Here is a 19,977-nt window from a genome sequence, read left to right on the forward strand (position 1 = left end):
AATTTTAAAACGATCTCATATATATTTAACTTTGTCGGTCCTATTGATAACAATGCATGGGGTTTGTATAGGCGACTGTCAGAGACCATTAGCCAAATTGTAAATTAAGGCCCTAGCCAGTCTCATTGTTACAAGATAAACGGAGGAAGGGGGAAAGACTAGCATTAGAGATCATTAGACCAGTGTTAAAAACATTGAACAGTTTTTTAATTCCAAGGTGGGCTGGGTGTTCTTGGTGGCACATTGTGTTTGAAATTAAACTGCACAACACATTTCAAAGCAATTGGCAGGCAGGCAGTCTTGAGTCACGGGGTGCTAGACAGCGTGACCCCAAAGTTTGCTTTGCACGGAGCCAGGGCCGGGGTATAGAGTTTCTGCCAATTGAATGCAGTGAAATAACCATTGAATGCTCTCAGTGAGCGCTTTTTGTGTGCATTTCTTTCTCTGGGTTTGTTTGGTTTGTGAGTTGAATTTGTTTTTCTCTTCTCTTGGCGGGGTGCAAAGGGTAGTCTGACATCAGCGTTTCCAGACGGGTCTGTCATTATGTTAAAATTTCTTAGTGTGACATTTTGAATTCGCAGCGTGCCTCTGATCGATTTGACGTCTTGTGGAGATATGCTGCACTGGTTGCATTTTCTTCAATGATTAAAGGCTATGCTGTTGTCGTATTGCACATGCATGCATGCACTTCAAAATAAAATGGATCTCTTCAGCCCTGCAGGTATTGCTATTATTAACCCCTTTCTTTCCACTCACACACTCTCAGTTGCTCATGAAGCCTTCGTGCAGACCAGACAGGTACATCTTTCTCTGTGTGTGTGTGTGTGTGTGTGTGTGTGTGTGTGTGTGTGTGTGTGTGTGTGTGTGTGTGTGTGCATGCGTGCGTGCGTGCGTGTGTGTGTGCGTGCGTGTGTGTAGACCACAGGTACATCTTTGTGTGTGTGTGTGTGTTATAATTTTGTTCTGTGATTTTAAAAAGCCGTGTTTGCTTTCCTGTAGTCTGTGATAGAATATTAAAGATGCTTAGATTAAGATGACTTTTGATCAAGACTGTACCTGAGTACTGTAACGTCATTGCTAAGTCTCATCCGGATGAGCCTTATACATTTCTACAGATTTAGATGTTGTCACTACCTGTACTGCGATCTAACTTGATTAAAAACAAGAAAGAAAACGAAAACAACCGGTTGTCACACTGTGACTTCAGCATTATTACTGCAGCTGTGAATGCAGTTCACGGATGAATGCACACAGATCCTCCCACACTTTGGTGACCCTTTGCTTGTGTCTGTCCTGCTTCGCGAACTTCTCTCGTTTGAGTTTCTTTTCATGATTGGATGCGCTCTAATTCTCTGGCTGCGTGTTTGAAATCAAGTGATATGAGGTGAAGTCGAGTTTCTTTGTTGCCGCCCTGGCCCTGAATGAAGCAACATTAGCGGGAGATTGAATTTATTTTCCGATAGGGAGGGTGTGTGTGCTGTGTTTTGAAGCTTACAGATTGGATTTAAATTTCCCCATTGAGAGGGTGCATGGTGTGTTTTGAAACTCATATCCAGCAGGATCAAGATGTCCAGGGATTTTGCATTTCGACATGCTGAATTTAGCAGGTTCATAAAAGACTATTCATTTCTCTAACCAATGATGTTGAAGAAAAGAAGGACTGAGTTCTTAATGCAATTTATCCAAAGAATCATGTGAGCACAGCTAGTGTGGCAGGTTTACATACTTAATTATCCTCGTCTTCTTTAGTGTGAGAGGAATTATATATATAGAGAAAAAATACAGGGAGAACAGAAGTGAAAATCTGACATCAGTTTCAAGATTGGATGTGTTTCTTAAAGTCAAAGACCTATCAGCTTAATTGCTCCATTGAAATGAATAAAAGAATACTTTTGTAAAAAAGCGTTGACTTCAAAATCTAATAACAGGTAAGGCAGTGAATACCAGTGTTTATGCTCTTTGAGGCGGGTCTCTTTTGTGAGGAATCAAAGTGATCCAGTGCAATCAGAACTGATGTGCATGCATACTGCAGTGCACATCAGTGCATACAGTGCATCTGCAGTCGCTGGCATTGAAAGCGTTGTGTCAGATTTGTTGCAACTGCTTATGTGTGACTGATTGACAGTGTATGTGCACTGTTCATGCTGTTACCTAAATGCATGCATTAATTACAGTCAATTCCTATCCACAGAGCAGCCTAATATGTCTGGACAGACTTTTAAGTCGATCTGCGATTCACTCTAGGTGGTGTTTTCCTGTTAAGCTGTCTGAAACTAAACTCCGTTTTGTTTGGGACATTTAACATGGGGAAGACTGCATAATCGTAAACTGTGTGGAGGGGGCGGGTGGAGGGGGAAGTTGTCACAGGGATCGAGAACTCAGTTTTCTGTGTGACAATATTTTATATGGAAAAGACTGGCTGGCAAGTCTGGCATAATAGGCAAACGTTTGCAACGGAACACCACCCTTTAAATCTCCTTTCCCTCACACGTGTGGCAGGACTGTCTGTCTACAGGTGTACACACCATACCTTGACACTGCCCGCCCCCCCCCCCCCTCACCTCTTCAGTTTCCCGCTCCTGCTCCACTCACCCCCCCCCCCCCCCCCCACACACACACACACACACACACACTTCAGTTCCCCCCGCTCCCGCTCCACTCACCCCCACCCATCCCTCCCTCCCCCCTCCCCTGGCCACCCTGGTTTTGCTCTCAGGGTACATGGTGTAGTGTTAGCCAGTGAAAAGGCAGGAAGTGTGATATTAGATCGACCCAGGGTTGAGAGAGAGCCTGGGAGAGAGGGGGCCACTTAGCCGTCTTATCATTGTTGATTTATGCAGCACTTATACCCCACCCACCCCAACCCCCACACCTACCCCACTCCTTTCCGGTGGCCCGCTATCCACCCTGATCACCTTGCACCCAGTGGGCTTTACCCACGCCTTGACTTTCGTGTCACCGTGGCGTGTGCAGAGAGCGATCATGCATGGCTAGGTTTCTGTGCTGAGAATTACAGGGGACAGGCAGACTTACAAACGGCAGTTCAGGTCAGTTACTGTAATATATATATCTTAACCCCAATCTCAGACAGGGCTGCCTCAGGTATAGTTTTATGATCGTTTTGAATATATGTGGTGTGCTTTTTTGTTCACTTTCTTTTAAGACTTGGTTTGCTTGCAGTAAATTCCAGTTCTAACAAACTTTGGTAGGACTTGGAGTATTTTAAAAGTCATGTGGTAGTGTGGCAGCAGTTGTGTGACTTTATTTAAGGTTGGCTACAGGTAAATGACCCAAACACTCGATCTTATACGCGTGTTTTCTTCTTCAGTTTTATGATATTTGAAGAGGTATATTGTACACAAGTGATGATTTTAGTGTGAAGGACATGTTGGTAACATTAAGCTTTGAGTCAGAGGTCAAAGTTTTCTCCAGTCATTTCAAGTTAATATTTACTCTTAACTGTGTTTGTTAAAAACAAAATGTGATCGAGTGAAAAATGGTTCAGTAGTTGTATGTTGACAGTTGAATTAATAGCTGGCCATGAGTTTTATACTTTATTGTGGACCACTCCAGTGCTGGGATATTTTTTTTAGCTGTGACGCGCACAGCTTTTTGTAGTTCAAGCCAGTGTTAACAGAACTGCGTCCCTGATATCCGGTTTCCACACAACGTGTTACCTGGAGTGACATTGAATGTATTGTGCTCTTATATTCTTGTATGTGTGCGTGTGTGTGTGTGCAGTATGTGGGTGTGCAGCATGGCTGCATGTGCATGTGTGCACAATGACATTATATGAACGCATAAACCTGTAGACTACTAATAAATCACACTGTGTAACGCTCCATTTAGGAGAAACAATACATCAGTGTTCTGAACAGGATTGGGTGCCCTTGCTTGATCATTGGCATGAATATCGAAATGTTTTTCTCCGAGTAATAAGTATTGTTGCTTTGTGTTGGGCTGAAGTCAGAAGAATGATTGCAGCAATCAAAGTAAGTCAGACTCGAGACAGAACTTAATGTTGACTGATGTAGACTTAATTTTGTAGTGACATTCTTCACAGGAAAGAACCTTGCCTAAGTAATGGCCATGGCATATTAGCTCCTTCTTCATGTGTAAATCACACTTGTACATTCAAGCTAAATTTGTTAAACCTTATGGCTCAGTTCCATGGCAATTAATAATTATATGTACCAGGACTTGGTTTAATTTACTTGTTCTGGCTCTTCTTCAACTTGGTAAGACTGTATCTTTAGCATCAATGTAAAATCCACTGCCAAGGAATCACTGTCTTGTTCAAAACACACACATCTGCTTCATCAAAAATGTATATGGGCATTAGTGTGTTTGTAGCTAGTTAAATAACAGTTAATTGGGTGTTGCGAAATACAGTGTATATCAGTGTTTGTGTCGGTGTTGTGTTTGCACCAGTGAGCGCACGACTCAGTGTGCATAAGTGGAAAGTTAAGAACTGTTCAGGTGACACACACACAGAGGTATGAAATTTTTTACTTTTTCTGGTTGTGCAAATGAGGCGTTGAGTCACTCGTTGGAGACTGTAAAAAACAATTTTGGGTATACATATGGGCACAGCCTTCTCAGTCTTACACTTTGCAGCGCAAATCTTAATGGTCTCGTAAATTCTCAATCAATTGTGACCACATAGCACCTTCATTTCCTGTTTGAATACATTTTTGTGTCATTGTGATTGCATGCAAAATTATTGGCGTGGCCTCAGTATTGTGACCGTGTCAGTTTTAATTAGAGAAGAAGAGTGCCCTGAAGTTTGCGTGTGTGTGTGTGTGTGCACGCGTGTGCGCGCACATGTGTATGAAGTAGAAGACGGCTCTTTACCTACAGCAGTATCTGGTAAAGATTGTCTTCAGTACATCAGAGGGAATCGTTGCAAGGATTTAATTTTGTTCTGGCGAATTTGCCCAAATGGCCATACAAATGTTGGCTTTTTAGCAGTCCTTGATGTCGCCTCACCTAATACTACACTGCAACAGTTTGTCAGTACTGGTGATCGTATAAATTTCAGTGATTTGAAATATGTTTCAGCATATAATTATGATCGACTCCTGGTGCCAGACCACATCCCTGCAACATATAGCAGACTTGCATAAATGACTGCGGACATTATTTAATTTTTTACTTAAAAATGTTTCACTGCATATTTAACACATATCCTTGCAAGGCAGATTCTGTAGTCATGAGTCAACCAGCAGATTCTGGATTTTCTTTGCAATCTTATAAATTTGTTGTATTGCTGTAATTGTTCCAGGGTTTGAAGGCTGGTCGAATGAGAGCTGGGGCGAGTTTGACGACAGCCTCCGCCTGCAAAGGGAGATCAACAATCTCAGACAGGAAGTGACTCGACTGCGAGCAGACGGACAGCATTGGCGCTCAGTGGCTGCCCAACTTGTGAGTATTTTTCTGTTTCTGTGCATCACTGTGATGGGTTTTTTCTGTTTCTGTGCATAACTGGGATGTGTTTTCTGTTTCTAAGTGCATCACTGTGATATGGTAGTGACTGTACATGGTGAAAATTCATTATTCATTCATTTTTGACTCACATGCGAAGCAAAAGTGAGTCTATGTACTCACCTGAGTCGTCCGTCCGGCCGGCCGGAAAACTTTAACGTTGGATATTTCTTGGACACTATTCAGTCTATCAGTACCAAATTTGGCAAGATGGTGTATGATGACAAGGCCCCAAAAAACATACATAGCATCTTGACCTTGCTTCAAGGTCAAGGTCGCAGGGGCCATAAATGTTGTCTAAAAAACAGCTATTTTTCCCATTTTTCCCATTTTCTCTGAAGTTTTTGAGATTGAATACCTCACCTATATATGATATATAGGGCAAAGTAAGCCCCATCTTTTGATACCAGTTTGGTTTACCTTGCTTCAAGGTCAAGGTCACAGGAGCTCTTCAAAGTTGGATTGTATACATATTTTGAAGTGACCTTGACCCTGAACTATGGAAGATAACTGTTTCAAACTTAAAAATTATGTGGGGCACATGTTATGCTTTCATCATGAGACACATTTGGTCACATATGATCAAGGTCAAGGTCACTTTGACCCTTATGAAATGTGACCAAAATAAGGTAGTGAACCACTAAAAGTGACCATATCTCATGGTAGAAAGAGACAATAAGCACCATTGTACTTCCTATGTCTTGAATTTGTGTTGCATGACCTTGGATGACCTTGACCTTGGGTCAAGGTCACATGTATTTTGGTAGGAAAAATGTGTAAAGCAGTTCTTAGTGTATGATGTCATTGCTAGGTTTAGTTATTTGACCTTGACTCTGAAGGTCAAGGTCATGTAAAGGTCAAGGTCAAGCATGTGAGTCGTATGGGCTTTGCCCTTCTTGTTGAACTGGTGTATTGATACTCAGGAAGCCGGAATTCTGGTGATCCATAAGTATCATGGCAGAATAAAATAAATATCATAACAAAAGAAAAGAGGTGATCTTCCAGTGGTATTTATTGCATCGAAAAGACGTATTTTGGTAGAGTGGTATGGCCCACATGCATCCATGTGGTGTACTAGCTGCGTCATTTTGGTCCCAAAGGTATGATAGTTTTGTCAGTTAAATGGATGTATAGTTTACATTTGTTGCACCTCACACTCATCCTGAAGTAAGGTCGCTTTATTATTCTTTTCTCACAGTCAGTTTTGTTGGTTCAGAATCATACACAAGAGCTGATGTGTGTTTCTGAGACAAGAGACAGCACGCAACATGTTTAGTCCCCACACGCACCCCAGGCGTTTGCACAATGGTGGCAATTGTAGATGCCTATCATGCTTTGTCAATGTCTGTTGGTGTTGTACTACCTTAACCACTGTGGCGTGCAGGCTTATTATGGGTGGTAAATGATACCAGGCGCGGAGGAGTGACGCAGCTTCATTATCTGTCAGATACCTGATACCACCACCGTCACGGTTCAGGGGTTACCCTTTTTGTTGTTCAGGCAGCTTGCTGGGCTTTTTTGTTAGTTCGTGGAGTTGATGTGGTGATTGGCGGGAAGTCTCAGGTTAGATGAGATTTAGGTTTTTTGTTCTTATTCAATACAACTTAATTGTCTGAATGTCGAACGCACAGAAATTTGTCAAGCATGAAACATCAATTAATCTATGTATTGTGTTAGTTTATGTGGATCTGAGTGTTTTATGTTGAATGTTGACAACCTGGCTGGTTAGTACGAAAATAATATTTATATAGCCAGTCCCTCTCCACATCTTCCAGCAGAAAAGAAGGAATATACACAGAAAGGAAGTTACGAAGTTTGTAGGGATTCTTGCTGCCATTTCACATGCGTCATGCAGAAATTTGTTCTCCAGTTTATTAGCTGAAGCTCACACATGCTGGTTTTTATACATTGATGTTTGATTAATTGTAGAAGGTAGAGATTGATTTTGGCCGTGGCACTTGACACTTATCGGTCCTCAGTGCCACTGGAGCTTAAAAGTTCCACATCCTGAATCCATAGGTGAATGAATTATGGATGTGGTGGACTCGTAATATGCCAGCTGGATCAGGTTCATGCGCTAGCCACCTTTGGTTCAATACTTGTGTGTTTGCTCTTGCCCCTGTTGTGTTGAAACCCTCACCTGTGCATACATTTGCTGAAGTCAGAGGTTTTTCCCGGGGAGTGGGAGTTGCTTGGCTGTACGATCAAACCTGCCCTAGCGACCACCTCTCTATGATGGCCACCTGCCCATAACGACCATCCCAAAGGATCCTAATGACCAAAAATGTGTTCTATGTAATTTGCCTCTCAGTAGTTACGACCTCTCTACAACAATTTTTTCCATTTTGGTCGGTCCCTTCGAGGTTAAAAAATTGTATACAGTAGTACCTGCCATATCCGGTCACCCATTAGTCATTGCAAAGGTGACCGCAAATATCAGGTGGCCGTTCATTACAGGCCCCCTCCTCCTAAAAAAAAACCAAAAAAACACGATCAAGTTTTCATGAAGAAAAGAAAGCGATCATCCACGAGCCGCCGATTCATTGTCTCTGTTAGTTTTGCTTTCGTTTATACATCTTAATTATTTGCGTATTTAACTCGATCGTCCTGGCTAAGCTATTGTTTCGTATGTTTCTATGTGTGTTGTTTGGATTATTATATGTATTTGAGTGTCAGATAAACAAGTGTTTCAAACTCACATCAGCTGTGATCGATCCGGAAGTGACTGCCGTAAATGTACATGTATGCGCATGTCTGTATTTACAGTTTGCGCATGCGTAAGTATTCATGTCGTCTGCTCGTGCTGTGCCGTCTGTGCACACAACACACACACACACACACACACACACACACACACACACACACACACACACACACACACACACACACCACAGGCGCTCGCCCGCGAAAGTGACAAGTGGCCGTTAAGTGGCCGCTCCTGTCGAGTAAGAGGGGCACCTTAGGGCAAAAATCAGTGACCGTTGACCGCGTCAGACAGGTTAACGGCCATTAAGAGTCAATTATAGAAGGAAAACTCATTAGTCATGGGAAAGCTGGCCGCTCCGGGTAGGTTCACACCCACGAAAGGGCCGGAAATGGAAGGGACTACTGTACACAGGTTCTACTGTTAAGGGACATTAACACTTCTCTGCTGTCTGTGAAAGTGTATATTGCTGAAGTTTGTGGCCAGAGCATTATGATAACACTGTATTTTTTGTTGGTATTGCTGTCATTTTATACGAGTCAGCTTAAAGGTCTGGTAGAGAAGATACAGTTTTCTTGTGATTTTTGCCTGAATGTGCGAGTCCCACCCCTTTTGACCTGTCTTAAATTCACTCTTTTGCATAATGTGTGTTGGTTTCATCGTTTTTCTTTCTGATATCCAGTCATCTGTCAGTGTCACGTACATTAATTTACTATCCTTGAGCTGTCCACCACTGGGAACAAAAGTTGGGGTGGTTCCCGGCCAAATATAGAAAAATCAATATTGCGTAAAGCTTTTTGCAAGAGACTCCACAGTTTTAGAACTAGAAGCTTTGCTTAAGCGACATCTTTGCTCCTACTTGGGACAACAATTCTCGCTGTCCCAGTCCGTGTTTTTTGTATCAGGATTGTGTGTTCTCATTGTTGCTTCAGAAACACTTAGGTTATTGTCCCTGGTCCCTAGAAGTTTTTGCAATGTGCAAGATATCTTATAGGCTTTTATTATTTTAACTCATACAGTCTTTTGAACAATACGTCGATCAGTGTGAAAGGGAATGGAAAGATTGAGATCTGTGCTGCTGTTTGAGCCAGGAGTCTGCGTTGCGTGTTCAATGTATTGATCCGTGGATGTGATTGATATTGGTTAACTGCAGTTTGCTCTGGGTGAACGTGACTAGACCTTTCGATTTGTGGAGCATGTGTCGGCAATTTGTCTGTCAGTATTTCACAAGGCGTTGGCATGTATTTTGCAATAGGCTGGACAGGAGAGTACAGTTGCACTGAATAAGAGAATCAGGCTTGGGCTTCGTGAATTTCAACACTTTTAACTGAAGATTGAAAGGAAAGATATTAAATACACTTAGTGCTTCAGAGGACACCCGTGGGACCAGCACAAAGTGTACGTTCCTTCTTTGCTTGTGTCAGCTTTGATGATGGATTCACTTGTATAGTGTTACATGTACATCTATTTTAACACCTTTAGAAACCTGAAAAGATAAGGTCTGTGAAGAGAGGGGAGCTAGTCTTCAAATGGAGGATTTATTGTGTAATGTAATTTGAACATGACAAAAAGGTCTGCTGAATTATTGTGAGGTGTCTTCTCTTTAGAGAGCACGGTATCTTATTACAGGTAATACATCACATACTGTATGTAGACATGGTTGGTTATTACAGGTAATACATCACATACTGTATGTAGACATGGTTGGTTATTACAGGTAATACATCACATACTGTATGTAGACATGGTTGGTTATTACAGGTAATACATCACATACTGTATGTAGACATGGTTGGTTATTACAGGTAATACATCACATACTGTATGTAGACATGGTTGGCTTTCTTGGTTTGGGCTGAGTTGAATGCAATATTAGATGTAGTAGTACCTGACTCAAATTGGCTGTACATAAAGATGTTTGCTGTGACTTCATTTCACCGGGAAATTGAGAGTTGTACTGTTACACACATTAACTCACCATGGTAACAGTCTTACTATCCCTTTGTATCAGTGACTCATGTAAGAACTGTTTGCTCTCCTTTTGACTCTGGTGACTAACTTTGAATGCAAGGGGTTTAACTCTAAAGATAGGAGTTAAGAGGAGATAATCAAAAGATAGGAGAGCAAGAGGAAACAGAGATACAGTCCCCAGTCCCCAGTCAACAAACAACGTGAATTTCAAACTTCCACAAGAGCGAAACCTAACTAGCCGGGCTATAAATAGCCAGCGGCTACAATAATCAGAAGACGTTTGAGAGTCTACCATCACTTTGGCAATGTGTGTCCACTAGTGTGGTGTAACCCTCTGATAGGCAGGCCTTAAAGTCCTGACCCCTTTAACTGTGAAAAGATAACAGTGGGAACTTGATGCACCTGACGGCTGTCAGTGTCTTGGTGTGGGAGGGACACATTTATCTATGACTTTGACATTAGTCATTTTAATTAAATTTGACGCTTGTCCTATCCCACTGTGAAGAACTGATTTTAGTGGCCAGTGGTTTCTTTAGTCAGTGTATAAGGACTCACAAGCCTAAGGAAGGAACAATCTTAAAGCCATATGTACTCGATGACTATACACGCTAATTGCTTTACCAACAGCTGGAGACATGCTAAATTAAGTTCCCTGCAAAATATTGTGGTCTAGGACCCCTTCAATGTTGAGATATGTTAATTTTCATTTTGATCTGGATCGTCCTATTTATAGATTTGCCAACAGAGGTAGCGTTGACGCAAGGGAAATAACTCCGCGTCTTTGTTTACATCCAAAGTTTTTGAGACTCTAAAACAAGCTGTAATGCATGTATATGGTCCGCGCATGGCGACATATCGTCATTACATGGTCTTATGGTGCGTTTGACATCGATTATGGGCAAACTACACTTTGTAAACACGGGAGCGCGTACATATGCCTTTAAAACAATTTGTGTGTAATCTTGAACTAGATACCTGATTTCCGTTGTTATTAAACATTTAAAAAAAACATAATACTTGTTACTATAATTCTTCATCATTGTTGTCTGCTTTTCTATGATCATCATCTGCGATGTTATAAGTGGAGTGACAGTGAGGGAGCTATTACTTGGATTGGGAAAAATTGACAATTCAGACAATTAAGTGTTTCAAAATTGACTGTCCTTCCTTCATTTCACTCTGGCCTGTTGGGCTTTTGTGCTGTACCTCTTATCAGAAGATTAACTCGGGTTTGAGGGAAGACGGAATCCCTGAGCCCTGATAAAACTGTTGGTGGGCACAGCAAGGTTTGAGCTGTTTATCTCAAGGGACTCCCTGGTTGCTATCCTGCAAAGAATTCTGTGGCAAACTTGGCTATCTGTTATCAGCAGTGTCTGGGTCTCCTGTTGCCCCATGGGAAGGGTGGAAAAGACGCGGTGGGTGATCCAGTTGGACGGCTTTGGGGGTTGAGGAGACACTGGTCAAGGAGAGAGTTTAGGGCTTGCTGGGATTGTGCAGACGCCATCTTGCGGAAACCGCTTACCTGCAGTGAAGTTCGAAGGAAGTGGACTCAGTTTTGTAGAGATTATTTTGTGTTTATGTCAGCAAAGTTGGATTCTTGGCTTGTCCCTTGTTGTTCCATTTGAAGCCGGCGGACATCGTGAAATATTCCATCTGTGGTTGTCCATCTCCAGGTTGGATTTGGATTGTTGATGAGGAGGTTGTTTTCAAGGTGAAGGCGATTTTGCAGTTTTTGTTAAAAATATTTTGTTCTGCTTTGTTGAAGCAGGTTTTTTCTGTGTTATAGCAGACTTAATATATATTAATTTATATGTTCTGTAATATTATTTGTTGAATGCATTGTTGAACTATTAAGTCAATTGCTTGAAACAGTGTGCATGCAATAACTGAACCAAAATGCGGTCTTAAGAGCAATAAACGAACGTACATATAATCATGATTACTTTAAGGGCCAGATATACATGCAGGAGAGTGGTTGTACTGACATATTGTGCATGATCTACAAACGTATGTGATTATTAGAACAACATGCAGCTGGTGCAGAACAATTATGGTCAGTGGAGTTATAATGTTGTAAATCATTTTTGGTGGACATGCAGCTAGTGGAAATTACACTGAGTTTTCATCATATTTTATTAACTTAGGTGGGGGAAGGGGTTATCAGAGGAGGGAGGGGTGGAGAGGAAAATGGCTGACTTTCATGACAAATACTCCAGATTTCTTTGTCCTGTTCTCCAGTAAAACAGGTTGACATATCAATATTTGGCATTGATTTGTCATTGATTCTGCAATCTGACCCAGGTGAAACAGGACATGAATCATTGATTTTTTTTGCCAGGGACTTAGCAGTGCGCAATGTATGCAGTGCACAACCTATGCACAATGTTAATGATTTTGTTTCTTTGAACTCAGATTTTGTACAGAATTAGAGGGGATTTTTCAGTTGCTTCCTTGTGGGTGCAAGAAAAAAAAAGTCTGAAGACTCATTGGCATAATTATGTTTTCTCTTGATTTCAGAGTCAGCAAGGAGGGCAGAATGTGGACCAGACCGCCCAGCATGACATCCTCGACCTTCAGGCCAAGATCAAGGTGAGTGTTCATGGAGACAGTGATGGTGGTTACAGGGCCTAATTTAATTCTTCGTTCATGGATTGAAACTCCCACGTTCATTCATGTTTTTGGGTTTTTATTTGTATGACCGTTTTTACCCAGTAAAAACTCACTCGTGCTCCCGCAGTGGGGCACTGCGGTTATGAAATTAAAGGCCCCTCCTGTTTTTGGAACCACAGGAGCTTTCTAGTTTGCTGTTAGGTAGATTTTTGGTTCCTCTTTCCTGTCATGCTCTCTTTTTCTTCATGAATTCTTTTCTTTTTTCTGCCTTCTTGCTCATTCACCTGTATTTTTTCCAAAAATCTCTTCTCTTGCCGCTTGTCTCGCGATTCATGTATAGTTTAATCTGTTAGTGTTCTGATGTAAGTCCAGCAGTAGATAGGTTAAGCCTATTTTAACATACTGGAAACTGGTAATCTTCCAGTAGGTATTAATTTAGTTTTACTAAAGCCTGCTGGGACACAAGTAATGGGTTAGTGCATTTGTAAACAGGAATCGCTTGACAAGTGGCCCCCTTCATCCCCCCCTTCCTCGTCCTGATATGGCTCTACGTAGTCGGCTGGACGTTAAGCAACAAATAAACAAACAAACAAACTCACTCGTGCAAAACCGTGAGTGGGTGTGTGAGTTTCAGCTCACATAACAAATTCCAGAATAAAAAATAAATAAAAAACAAGAAAGGTTATTTATTGGAACGTTTTGACCACGAAAATTTGAACTTACACCTGTGAATGTTTGTTTGGTCAGAAATTAAACGCTCAAATAACTAACCTTTTTTTGTATTTAATAGTTTCTACCTATGATGGGCGATCTGCGCAAAGGGTGTCACCACAGTGGGAATCACAGCTCTTTTCCTCATGTACATATAACTATCAACGCTCATGCATATATATCTGTGGTCATGTGGTTGTGACTGCATTTCAGCATGTTCAGTTTTGCTTCTTTAACGACTGGTAAATGAAAATAATCCTGGCAAACAATTTTCCTTGTGCACCGTGAACTATCATCTTGTGTTTCGCGAAATAGGACTCGGAAGTCGCTATCTTCATACAGTTCAATCAAGTTTAAGTCAGTCCTGAAAAACGTTACCTGTCACGGCAGATCAGTTTAGCACTAAGCAGCTCCAATTACCTATGTGCAATGATTGGTGACGCTTTTTGTGGGGAAGCTGTTTGTGGGGATGTTCGTTACAGGTAGAAATGGTCTTGTGTCTGTCTGTGGTAGGCATAAAGCGAACTTGGAAAATTTCAACCCATAGTCTGCATAGAATCAACTAGGACTGATCTGTGGCCTAACTTTGTAGAATGGTATTGATCTTAAAAGAACACCGGTGACAGGTATATTTATGGTTAAAATAGAAACACACGTACACATACATGTACATGCACATACACACACACACACACACACACACACACACACCACACACACACACACACACACACACACACACACACACACACACACACACACACACACACACACACACACACACACACACACACACATACATGAAAACAAGAACAAATAGCCTACTTTATTTTCTGTCTTTACAAAACAAATATTTGTTTTTAGGCATGCCTCACAATTACAAAAACAATATTGCACGAAGACACATACAGATTAAACAGAATTTCTAAGGTCTGATTCTAGACTTTGCACTCCAGTGCTTAAAAAAAGAAAATAATAATAATAATGAAACGATCAATGGAAAGGAATTGCCGTGAAAGAAAAGTTAATTTTCGCACAAAGCGGAGGGACGAAATGCTGAGTGTGTGATGTTCCATTGCCACACACAAAAATGGATCAAATGCACTCATTTATCAGAAAGAAAAGATTTATTTTTATTTTGTTCCTTGCCATTTTATGTTTTGTTCTGTACGTTATTCAAAACAGTTTTAGACATCTACACAGATTGATACAGTATTGAATTTAAAAAAGATTGTAGCCATGAAAACATGAATTACATCGTGTTGCAAACTACACAATCTGAGTAAATCAGGTCATAATGAGGAAGGAATCTTAAAATGGAGGTACATCTGCTGAGGTTTTGAACAGAAAATCTAGATAAAAGCATGGTCTTTAAGAAAGATCTGAAATTGGGGGTTCTTTAACACTTTCTACCCCACCTATGTTGACCAAGTTTTGTTTAGCCGAGACCAGCTGTGCTGCAGCAGGTCACTCAGAATTGTAGTAACTGTAAGGTAACTGTGTATCAATACACTGTAATGCAGGCGTTAGATGGACGTTACAGGAAGCGACTGAAGCTAACAGTCTGAGCGGATATATCGTACCTGGTCAGATAGAGCCATATGAGTGGGCACGGATATATCCCTACCTGGGAGACAATGAGTTAAAAGGGGGGAGGGGGTACCACTGTAACACAAAACAGTTGGCAGTATTGTGTGAAAACAGGCTTTAGGTTTCACCAAAGTCCCTTGCAGTGAGGACTAGCAGTCCAGCTGTACTCTGCACACTGGCCCTCCATGTGTACCTGTAGCCTCTCTACCTGTGTACCTGTAGCCTCTCTACATGTGTACCTGTAGCCTCTCTACCTGTGTACCTGTAGCCTCTCTACCTGTGTACCAGTAGCCTCTCTACCTGTGTACATGTAGCCTCTCTAACCTGTGTACCTGAGAATTGAGCAATACCCTGTATCTTATCTCACTGCCTGTGTTGACTCAGGCCTCCACTCAGTGCCCGGCAACTCTGTGTCACTCTGGCTGTGTAGAACTTGAAGCTTAACTTTGGCTGGTTATTCAATATTACGGGTGACATTTGTGCCAAGATGTTTCAGGAATTACACTGGAACCCCTCCCTTTTTAAGACATTAAAAAATCTGAGAAATATCAGGTCTTAGAAAGGAGGGAGTCTTTAAATTGGGGTAACTTTACAGAGGTTATGAAGAGAAAGTCTGAGAAAAGAGGGTCTTAAATGGGAGGAAGTCTTAAATTGGGGGATCTTGAAAGGGGGGTTCCACTGTAGAATATTGCATCTATTTTCTGTAAAGAAGGGTATGTTTTTACACTTTTTAAGTCTTTCGATATTCCTGAAATAAATCCCTGCGCCTTGAATCTGTGCGCGATATAAATTGCATAAAATAAATAAAATAAAAAATAAAATAAAATAAATGAATAAATTCCTGCGCTTAGAACTGTACCCACGGAATATGCGCGATATAAGCCTCATATTGATTGAAGGGAAAGAAGCAAAAATGGACTAGAGGTCAGTCCAAAACAGATACCGAACACTGTAATTGTTAATCTGAGTGATAGCATAATAATAGCTTCTCCCTTTCCCCCCAGCACACTTCCTTCACGTCCCACCATTCTAGCTGAGTAGTTTTAAACAGACAAGAGCTATTAAATTCAAATAAGTAGAAAAGCCTTGAATGGCAGAGAGAGACAAGTGGTTTTCCCCATTTCTCCGTGTCATTAAAGCTTTCAGTAACACACCCTTTACACCACCTTACAATGCGTTGGGGCCAGCGTTCGTTTCTTTGACACAGACCTGAGTGCTCCACCCACAGGCGCATCTAAAGCAACAGTGGCTGAGCAAACGAAACCTCTGAATAGACAGAAAGGTGCAAACGTGCACAGCAAAGCACTGGCTAGAACGACCTAGATACCCTCCCTTTGACTTCTCCACCCCCCACCACCCCCCACCCCTTTCCCCCCAACTGACATAATCATATGCAAATACTGGCTATGATTGCACCAAGGGTCCTGGTTGACTAGTTTTATGGTGGAATTGGCAGTTGACGATTGTGAAAAGGGCAGACTCATGAAGATCACCGTGAATATGAGGGGGAAATTTATTATTAGACAGTGAAGATTTTCTTTCCGTAACTGATTCTTCTTTTCTTTTTTTTTTCCAAGTTTGACTTCTTCAGAAAGAAAAAGAGAGAGAGAGACAGACAGACAGACAGACAGACAAGCAAACAGCAGAGTGGGGTGGAGGAAGTGGAAACAGAGGGGTGGAGAAAGGGGGAGAGACAGACAGACAGTCCCACACACACACATATATGCACACACACACACAAACACACGTACGCACGCACGCACACACAGAAAGACACACACACCTACATACACACACACACACACACACACTCTCTCTCTCTCTCTCTCTCTCTCTCTCTCTCTCTCTCTCTCTCTCTCTCTCTCTCTCCCCCCCCCCCCCCCCCCAACACTTTTCCCTGACTTCATCTGTCTCAAAGGCACAGGCACCTGCAAAATTTACACACGGTCTCCACTGACAATGGGGACCGAGACAGGTCAAACCTAGCAAAGTCAGGAGACCTCAAGTCCCTTCGCTGTTCAGCACCAGTGTTTGCTCTCACCTTATGTCAAGAAGCACCCTCTATTTTCTCCCCCATAGACTTTGATATTTTCAATTCAACTCCTTGGGTGTAGGCAAACTACACGGCCCTAATGGCTAAAAGGGGTGTACCTTTTAAACTTGTTATCTCTTTTCTTCTCCCTGTGTTTGAAACTGGGTCAGCCAACAGTGATGGGAGTTAGCATTGCCATCCGGTCTGGGAAATGAAATGGAGTGGGTTCTAGTATTTCAAGTTTGGAGGTTAGGATTTTACACTGTTTGCGCTCCTGATGGAATTTGAATGTAGGTGGATAGCAAACACATCTTTTGCTTGATTTCTTGTTCTCATTGGTACTTCATTTCTGTTGGAATTTGTCCGTCTTGTTTCTTTAGAAACTTAGATGCAGAGAGGGTTGAACTAGGATGGTTTAATGTAAGGCTACGGTTGTAGTGACTGCATCAAGAGGTTTGATGGACTTTGAGCTAGGATATGTAGAAAAAAATACCACTGAATGATTGATAAAAACAAAACATTAGAAAGAAAGTAAACGGGAGAGCAGGGTGTGTTTCTGATGAGAACTTAAACATACATTCTACAATACTCTATGAGTAAAAATCAAAATCTGGCAATTTCATTGGTTTAGAAACATGAGAAAATGATGATTGCCCATGTTTTGTGAAGCATGGTGATTTTCACATGTTTTGTGGAGTGTATGAATATCATTTTCGTGTATGAACACAATGGTATCAATAATGGCTGTCTACCCTCGAACTTTATCATATTCATTATGCTGGTGACCCAAGGAGGTTTCGTCACTCCATAATCACAAGAGTTAGCAACTGTCAAAATGGAATCTGAAGGCAACTTCGAGTTGAGTCTCTCATCACTGAGTGACTCAGAATGGGAGAATGATGAAGACATCAAGCAATTTATAGCAGAAGAAGGAAGAAAACAAAACGAACATGCCACACTCCATGAAGCTGACAAAGGAGCCAGCGCACAAGTGCCAGTGGGCCACGCAGAGACAGAACACCAGAATGAGAATGACGCAGACGACAAATAGATACGTCATAATGGTCTCGATAAACAAACAGACATGCGCAAACACTTTTTTTTTTTACTTGCTTCACTGAAACAGAAACAAAACAAATACCTGTAGCCGAGACCGGAAGAGTATTGTAGTGAATGAAAAGGCAAATCGACGTCACGTCCTGTTCGTTTGGCGACATGAATATTTTTGGAACGTGATCATGACCAACAAAGTTTAGAAATGAAAAACAAATACTTCAGTTCCTATTCTTAACAATAGTGTCAGTTCTCGCTGTGTAACATATTCAGGATAGCCTCAATGTCAATGAATCAGCTGCGCAGTGTGGAAAAAAGGTACGTGAGGTAAATAGTCGACGAAAGCAATGACATTTTTATGGAAAGGAACGTTTTTCCCAGTGTGTCATTCAGCAAGATCGAGTTCCACTGTTGGTGAGTAAAGTAGAATGGAAATAGCCACCGCCATTTGACATGTTTCGGTTGTAAGTAAACATTTTTCTCATGTTTTGTGATTGGAATGAAAACCTCATCGCTTCGCGATTCGGTTTCCATTCAATCACAAAACATGAGAAAAATGTTTACTTACAACCTCAACATGTCAAATGGCGGTGGCTATTGCCTAATTCTTTCGCATATGAACAATCTTGTCAACCATTACAAATGTGTCCAGACTTGACTATGGAATGGTGACTGAGTGTGTAGCGCAAGCGAATGCCAAGAAGACTATGGAATGGTGACTGAGTGTGTAGCGCCAGCGAATGCCAAGAAGACTATGGAATGGTGACTGAGTGTGTAGCGCCAGCGAATGCCAAGAAGACTATGGAACGGTGACTGAGTGTGTAGCGCCAGCGAATGCCAAGAAGACTATGGAACGGTGACTGAGTGTGTAGCGCCAGCGAATGCCAAGAAGACTATGGAACGGTGACTGAGTGTGTAGCGCCAGCGAATGCCAAGAAGACTATGGAACGGTGACTGAGTGTGTAGCGCCAGCGAATGCCAAGAAGACTATGGAACGGTGACTGAGTGTGTAGCGCCAGCGAATGCCAAGAAGACTATGGAACGGTGACTGAGTGTGTAGCGCCAGCGAATGCCAAGAAGACTATGGAACGGTGACTGAATGTGTAGCGCCAGCGAATGCCAAGAAGACTTTGGAACGGTGACTGAGTGTGTAGCGCCAGTGAATGCCAAGAAGACTATGGAATGGTGACTGAGTGTGTAGCGCCAGCGAATGCCAAGAAGACTATGGAACGGTGACTGAGTGTGTAGCGCCAGCGAATGCCAAGAAGACTATGGAATGGTGACTGAGTGTGTAGCGCCAGCGAATGCCAAGAAGACTATGGAATGAGAGCATCCTTCCATTTGAGCACATACCAAATTAAAACTTTCAGTCGATACTTGACTAAATGTAAAAACATCACTCATGCGAGTTACAAAACAGCACTGCCTTGTAGTGTTCCATGGACTTTGTGCTATATGTAAACCTGAGGTGGATTTCTTCACCCCTGTATATGTCACATACAGCTCACACATCTAATGTTATTTTTTGTATCTGTTTATTTTCAGGACTTGGAGAAAACGGTTGCAGAGAGCCGCGATCAGGCCCAGCATGAGGTTGTCTCCCTTCAGGATGTTCACCAAAACAAGATGGCCGCCCTGAAGAAGCGACACAAGGATGAGACAACTCAGCTCAAGTCACAAATTTCCTCCCTCGAGCAACAGCTTGCTGATGGTAAGTTTAATATAAGTGGTTTTAAAAGAATTAGGCATGACATTTTTACACTAATATACAAAATTGCAGATCTTCTCTCAGGAACAAGAGCAAATACCTCATTTCAAAATA

At 41.8% G+C, this 19,977-nt stretch overlaps 1 protein-coding gene across 2 annotated transcripts in view; it reads left to right on the forward strand.

Annotated features, from left to right (window-relative positions):
* The window catches only part of LOC138952037 (thyroid receptor-interacting protein 11-like), a 77,397-nt gene that overhangs the window by 27,624 nt on the left and 29,796 nt on the right, over positions 1–19,977 (forward strand). For both annotated transcript variants that reach the window (XM_070323613.1, XM_070323614.1), the window contains exons 5-7: positions 5,285–5,424; positions 12,677–12,748; positions 19,701–19,866. In XM_070323613.1, the coding sequence (XP_070179714.1) occupies positions 5,285–5,424; positions 12,677–12,748; positions 19,701–19,866 (378 nt within the window). The remainder of the gene's footprint in view (positions 1–5,284; positions 5,425–12,676; positions 12,749–19,700; positions 19,867–19,977) is intronic.

Source organism: Littorina saxatilis, linkage group LG17 (assembly GCF_037325665.1).
Source record: "Littorina saxatilis isolate snail1 linkage group LG17, US_GU_Lsax_2.0, whole genome shotgun sequence".
Classification (NCBI taxonomy): domain Eukaryota; kingdom Metazoa; phylum Mollusca; class Gastropoda; order Littorinimorpha; family Littorinidae; genus Littorina; species Littorina saxatilis.